At 52.8% G+C, this 6,000-nt stretch overlaps 1 protein-coding gene across 1 annotated transcript in view; it reads left to right on the top strand.

The window, feature by feature from the left end:
* The first annotated feature begins 200 nt into the window (after positions 1 to 200).
* Positions 201 to 6,000, top strand: part of PITPNA (phosphatidylinositol transfer protein alpha) — a 39,741-nt gene continuing 33,941 nt past the window's right edge. The window contains exons 1-2 of the mRNA XM_084863039.1: positions 201 to 489; positions 4,476 to 4,506. Of these exons, the coding sequence (XP_084719165.1) occupies positions 470 to 489; positions 4,476 to 4,506 (51 nt within the window). The 5' untranslated portion in view covers positions 201 to 469. The remainder of the gene's footprint in view (positions 490 to 4,475; positions 4,507 to 6,000) is intronic.

Below are 6,000 nucleotides of genomic sequence, written 5' to 3'. Positions count from 1 at the left end.
AGCATACAGGTGCATCTGCTCCGGCTGCAGAACTGTCACACCTAAGACCCTGCCCTGCACACGGACCTCGACTCCGCCTACCTGCGGGGTCCGGTGCCCACCCGGAGCTCACGGCGTTCGCCGGCGCCGCGGCCCTTTTAAGGCCGGGAGGCGGGCGGGGAGGAAGCCCCGCCCCCGCGTGAGGTCAGCGCGCACGCTGCGTGTGACGCGCTGGTTGCCGCAGAGACGCCCCGCCCCCGCGCGGCGCTGCGGAACCAGAGCTCCGGGCGGCGGCGGCGGCGCGGGAGGCGGAGAGGCCGGGGCGCGGGAGCCGGCGCAGCGTCCGCGGCGAGAGCGGCGGGGACGGAACAGCCCAAGACGAAGACGCACAGGCAGCCGCGCCGGGCAGGGCCGCGGGGAGAGCGGCCGCCGGGAAGCGGGCGGGGAGCCGGACGGGCAGCAGGCAGCCGTCGCCGAGCCGCGGAGCGACATGGTGCTGATCAAGGAGTAGTGAGTGTCCGCGGTCGTGCGGAAGCCGGAGGAAGGCAGCGGCGGGCTGGCGGCCGCGGAGGGTGGCGGCCGGCGGAGGGGATGCTGAGGCCGGCCTGGGCCCGGGGATGGCGAGCGCTGAATGGGCTGTTGGGCGGCCCGGCGTGGGGCTGAGGGGACCGGGTGGGCCGGGCAGGGCCTGAGGGGGGGCCGGTGGGAATCGGGAGAGACGGACAGCACCTGAGAGGGGGCCCCAGGGGCAGGGATGGCTGATAGGCCTGAGGAGAGGCCGGGGGACAATGAGGACCCGGCAGGGCCTGGGAAGGGGTCAAGGGGACGGTGGGAGCCGGGCAGGACACGAGGGGCTGAGCGGATGGAGAGCCCTGGATGGATGCTCTGTGGGGTGCTTGCACGGAGGGGGCTGAGGGACCAGGGCCCGGCCACATCTGCAGGAATGGCCGAGGGGACCTGCGGGAGAGGGAGGAACAGCTAGACAAGGGCAGGCAGAGGCGGTGAGCTAGCCAGCCGGGGGTGGGGTGGGGTGGGGTGGGGGGATGCTCAGTACTGGGGGGCTCCGAAGATCAGACAAGACAGGCCAGGGATGGAGTTGAGAGGATGGGGAGGAGTGCTGAGGGGGACCTGCAGTAGGAGTGGCTGCCTTTATGTATCAGGGGAAAGACTGTAGCAAGTGGATAAAGTAAAGGGACCAGGGAGTCAGGGCCCCGCGTGGGTGACAGGAAAGATCTGAGGACCTACCCCTCAGGTGGGTATGTGACATGGTGCCCACCTGGCAGGTACAGAAGGGGAGGTATTGGGGGGTGAGGGGGAAACTTGGGACTCAGGGGTACTCTGGTAAGGAGTCCAGAAAATATTGGGCAGGGGCTGGCGTGATCCGAAGGGCGTGACGGAGAGGGCTAGGATGTTGCCAGGGTAGGGAACAGTTTGGAAAGAGCCTTTGTACATAAACATAAGAACCATTGGAGTGTGGGTGGGAAATGGGCGGGCTATCGCTACGGAATTTTCAGCCTCGGAGCAGGGAGATGGGGCAATGGCTTTGAGGAATCGAAGAGGTTGCCAATAAAGCCATTCATCAGGAGGAGACGGTGCAGGGTGAGCGAGTTCTTGAGTGGTGACTGGGGGGCGGGAGCTAGTGACTTGTGGGAGGAGTTGCAGGGTGTTGGGCTTGCTCCTCAAGTCCAGGCGATTGGATGACAGGTGGGGATGTTTGCATTGCTAAGTTTTTCAAATGTGACAGGACCCATCCCTGAAGCTCATGGTTCCAAGGAAACATCTCAGGACTCATCCCCCCCCCCCCCAAAAAAAAAAAAAAAAAAAGAGGAGAGGTTGAATGTGTGTGGCATTTACAGTAAAACTGTGCTTCCCTCGAGGGGAGGGCCAGTGGACAGCATTGGGCCAGAAGCCCAGGGATTTTGGAAGTGAGAGGTGTCCAAGGAGAGAGCAACTGGTGGAACTCACTGGGTAGCCAGGCAGGTGTGCGAAGGGCCGTCTCCGTGGTGTCGGTGGAGGCGCTCGGTCCCATCTGACTGCTCTTTGGAAGTGTTGAGGGCACAGTAGGGAGCTTTGGATAACCAAGGGAGCAGAAACTCGGGTCATCCCAGCTAAAGAGCATTATTCTGAAGCCCTCTACCTTACTTACATCTTGATATCCAGTCTGATGTTGACTCAGAGCTTTATGGGGTGAGGAGGGAAGAACGTTGGGATGTCAACAGGAAGGGAGCATGGTGCTCTTCGGATTCTAATGTCGACTGTCCAGAAGACAGGCTTTCCCCATTTTCCGGATGCTTTTTTCTATTCCCAGATGAATCTGAGAGTCTAGAAACCTGTAGTTTTGTGAGGAAGGTCAGGGAGGGAAAGGGATCTTCAAAAGAGATCTGAGTGAGTTTCAGAGAGAGGTCCTCTCTTCCCATTCTTTGTTCTCCCCTCGAAGCCTGTCAGGGAAAGGTCCCCGGTGCTGGGATGCAGCGCCTCCCTGGCATGTGCGTCTCCTTCCTGTCCGGCTTGTGCCCGGTGTGTGCTCAGGCATGTGTGACAGCCCTGGGCAGGGGACGCGGAGATGGGCATCCAGACACTTGGCTGAGGCTGCAGCACTGCAGCTCTGGGAAGGGTGTGAGTGAAGGTCACACTGAAGGGAGCACAGCTCGCCTCAGCCCAGCGCTGCCCCTGTGGCCCTGACATTGGGAACTGCACCCCGTCGCTGCCGGGCGGTTTTGCTCCCGGGGAGCCGGGAGAAAGGTCTGGGTGTGCAGCTGTGATGTGAGCAGCCTCAGAGCATCCTGTCAGGAGCTGGCAGATGCCCTTCTCTTTTGGGGGGGGGAGGGGAGATGTGGTGCCCATCCAGGGTCTGAAGGTTGTCCCTGCTGATTTTTCTGATACTTCCTCTAACAAGATTCTTCTTGATTTGATTTCTGCAAATTCTTGGATGTGATGTTTAATGCTGTTCTTAAAGATAAAAGGCTGATTGTTTTCTAGGAAGTTTCTAGCGAGGGTGCTGAAATTGTGGCTTCCAAGTTGGAAATATTTTTCTGCATCGTCAGCTTTTTCTAATGGGAGGAGCACATTAGTAGCAGCATCCAATAACCTGCAGGATTTACATTGTTTGAGTCATTCTGGAGGAGGGGAGTTAGCAGGCAGTAAAGACTTGGAGCCCATTTTGGTGGGGTTTTTTTTGTTGGTTTGTTTTGTTTTGTTTTAGCCCATTTTGTCTTTCTTGCTACTTTTCTGCCTGGTGTTTTGCCTTTAGTATGATGTTGTTCTCAGAACCCGCTGTGTGCTTCTTGCTACCTGGCAGATCTTTGTGGAAATAAAAAATAGTAAGCAGCCTAAACCGGTTTGGCTCGGCCTGCGGATTGAAGGGTCCCAGGTTCGAATCCGGTCAAGGGCATGTACTTTGGTTGCGGGCACATCCCCAGTAGGGGTGTGCAAGAGGCAGCTGATTGATGATTCTCTCTCATCAATGTTTCTAACTCTCTATCCCTCTCTCTTCCTCTCTGTAAAAAATCAATAAAATATATTTTAAAAATATAGTAAGCAGACTATTTACCAGCCTGGAGCAAGAATCCTAATTGGTGAAACCACTGCATAGCACAGAGGGCATAGCAGCTCATGCTTCTGCAAGCACCCAAGATACAAGAGGCTCCAGCGGCTTCCAGCTAGGGTCTGGGAACTGACATCTCAGCTTGGAAGCTGGCTGGTTTTAGATGAAAACAACTAAGCATTTTTGTGTCAGCCCTCTGACCTCACAGCTTTGAACTAAGGGCTGGCCGTTGCTCCGGAGGAGTGTTGCTAAGCGTCATACCAATGTGGAGTTCTGACCAGTGTGGGGACTTTGCTGGTCATGGCTGCTCTGTCAGATTTTTGGTGGTACCTCCAATGATTGGTGGTCATTGAAATGGAGGAGGAAAAGACAGCGATCAGTTGAGGTAGCTTCTGGAAGCCAGGACACAAACTGCGTGTCCTCTCTTTGTGGTAGTAGCTTGTATTGTAATACCCCGTCCCAGAGCAGAGATGGTTGGAGCATGCTCTTAGAGTGATGGAGCCTCCAGGAAGCTTGGCCCCTTCCTAGCCTTTCACCTTGAGGGTTGGGTCCACAGATGTGTAAATCCCCAGGGCCTGATTCTTTTGGGTCTGAATCCTCATCTTGGCTTCAGAGTTTGCAGGGGCGGGCCCTCTATGTTAGCCTCTCTCATGGGCAGGTTTTGTCGGGGAGATGAGTGGAGGAGAGGGAGAAGACATTTCTGAGTATGAATCAGAAGGCTTCCTGGGAGGTAGCTGATGGGGAACAGGTTTACACTGACTCACAGGGCCCTAAATGGGATTCCAGAAGGGCACAGAGCGTCCTAGCCTTGGGGACGTTGGGGCCGTTCTCTGCTGGGTTTTTGACAGCGAGTGTAATGGCATGTGCCACAAAATGTTTAATACTCTTCTAAAGTGCTGCTTCCCGGGCCTCGGGCAGGTGTCAGCCTGAACTTGTTTTCCCTCTCTTACAGCCGAGTCGTCCTGCCTGTGTCAGTAGAGGAGGTAAGTCCTTCATTTCATCCGTAACTGCACGTAGTGGCTCCACGTGGCCAAGGTCTGTGTGTGTTTTTCACGTTTGTTCTAACAGAGATAGGTAACCAATACTTGCTGTGAATTTTCCTGATGCTACTTTCAATTGAAGGAAAGCACTTATTGTTATTTTTAATTTAATTTAACTTTTTTTTTTTTTTGAGGATAGGAAAGGAAGTTGTTGGGTTTTTCCCAATGCAGTTTACAGTCAATATTATTTTACATAATGGTTATACAGTCATGTACTTTAAAAGTGTTCCCTGTGTCTTGGCTGGTTGCTCAATGGTTAGAGCATTGGCCTGCACATCAAAGGGTTGCAGGTTCAATTCCCAGCCCTGGTTGGGGTACATTCGAAAGGCAACCAACAAATGAGTATCTCTCTTCCTCTCCATCTCCATCTCCGTCTCCCTCGCCCTCTCTCTTCCTTCTGTTTCTCCCTCTCTCCCCCCTCCCCTACTCCCTTCCACTATCTCTTAATGGGAAAAATATCCTTGGGTGAGGATTAACAAAAATTAAAAATAAAATAAATAAAAATGTTCCCTCCAGTACTTCAGTACCCACCTGGTACCATACATAGTACAATTGTGACTGTATTCCCTATATTCTCCTCATATGCCTGCAACTATTCTGCAACTACCAATTTGTACTTCTTAATCCCTTCACCTTTTTCACCCAGTCCCCCAACCCTCCCCTCTGGCAATCATCAGTCTCTTCTCTGTGTCTAAGAGGCTGTTTCAATTCTGTTTGTTCATTTATCTTGTTCTTTAGAGTCCATGTGTAAGTGACATCATATGGTATTTTTCTTTCTCTGACTGATTCATTTCACTTAGCGTAATATTCTCTAGGTCCATCCATGTTGTTGCAAATGGTAAGATTTCATTCTTTTTTATGGCTAAGTAATATTTCTATTTCGTGTGTATATGTACTACAACTTTTTTATCCACTCTTCTATTGATGGGCACTTGGGTTGCTTTCAGATCTTGGTTATTATAAATATCACTGCAGCCGAAACCGGTTTGGCTTAGTGGATAGAGTGTTGGTCTGCAGACTGAAGGGTCCCAGGTTCTATTCCAGTCAAGGGCATGTACATTGGTTGTGGGCACATCCCCGGTGGGGGGTGTGCAGGAGGCAACTGGTGGATGCTTCTCTCTCATCAATGTTTCCAGCTCTCTATCCCTCTACCTTCCTCTCTGTAAAAAAATCAATAAAATCTATTTTTAAAATAAATAAATAACACTGCAGTGAATATAAGGATGCATATATTCTGTCAATTTAGTATTTTGGGTTTCTTCAAGTATATATCCACAAGGAATCTCTGGGTCATAAGGCAGTTCCATTTGTAATTTTTTGAGGGCCCTCCATGCTGTTTTTCATAGTTGCTGCTCCAATCTGCAGTCCCGCCGACAGAGAAGGCACTTGCTTTGTATACCTGGGCAACTGTGTACTACTTGCCTCGAGTTATTGGCA

This window comes from Pipistrellus hanaki, assembly GCF_964339955.1.
Source record: "Pipistrellus hanaki genome assembly, chromosome: 16".
NCBI lineage: Eukaryota > Metazoa > Chordata > Mammalia > Chiroptera > Vespertilionidae > Pipistrellus > Pipistrellus hanaki.
Note: the sequence above shows the minus strand (reverse complement) of the source record. Positions and strands in the feature narration are given on the sequence as shown.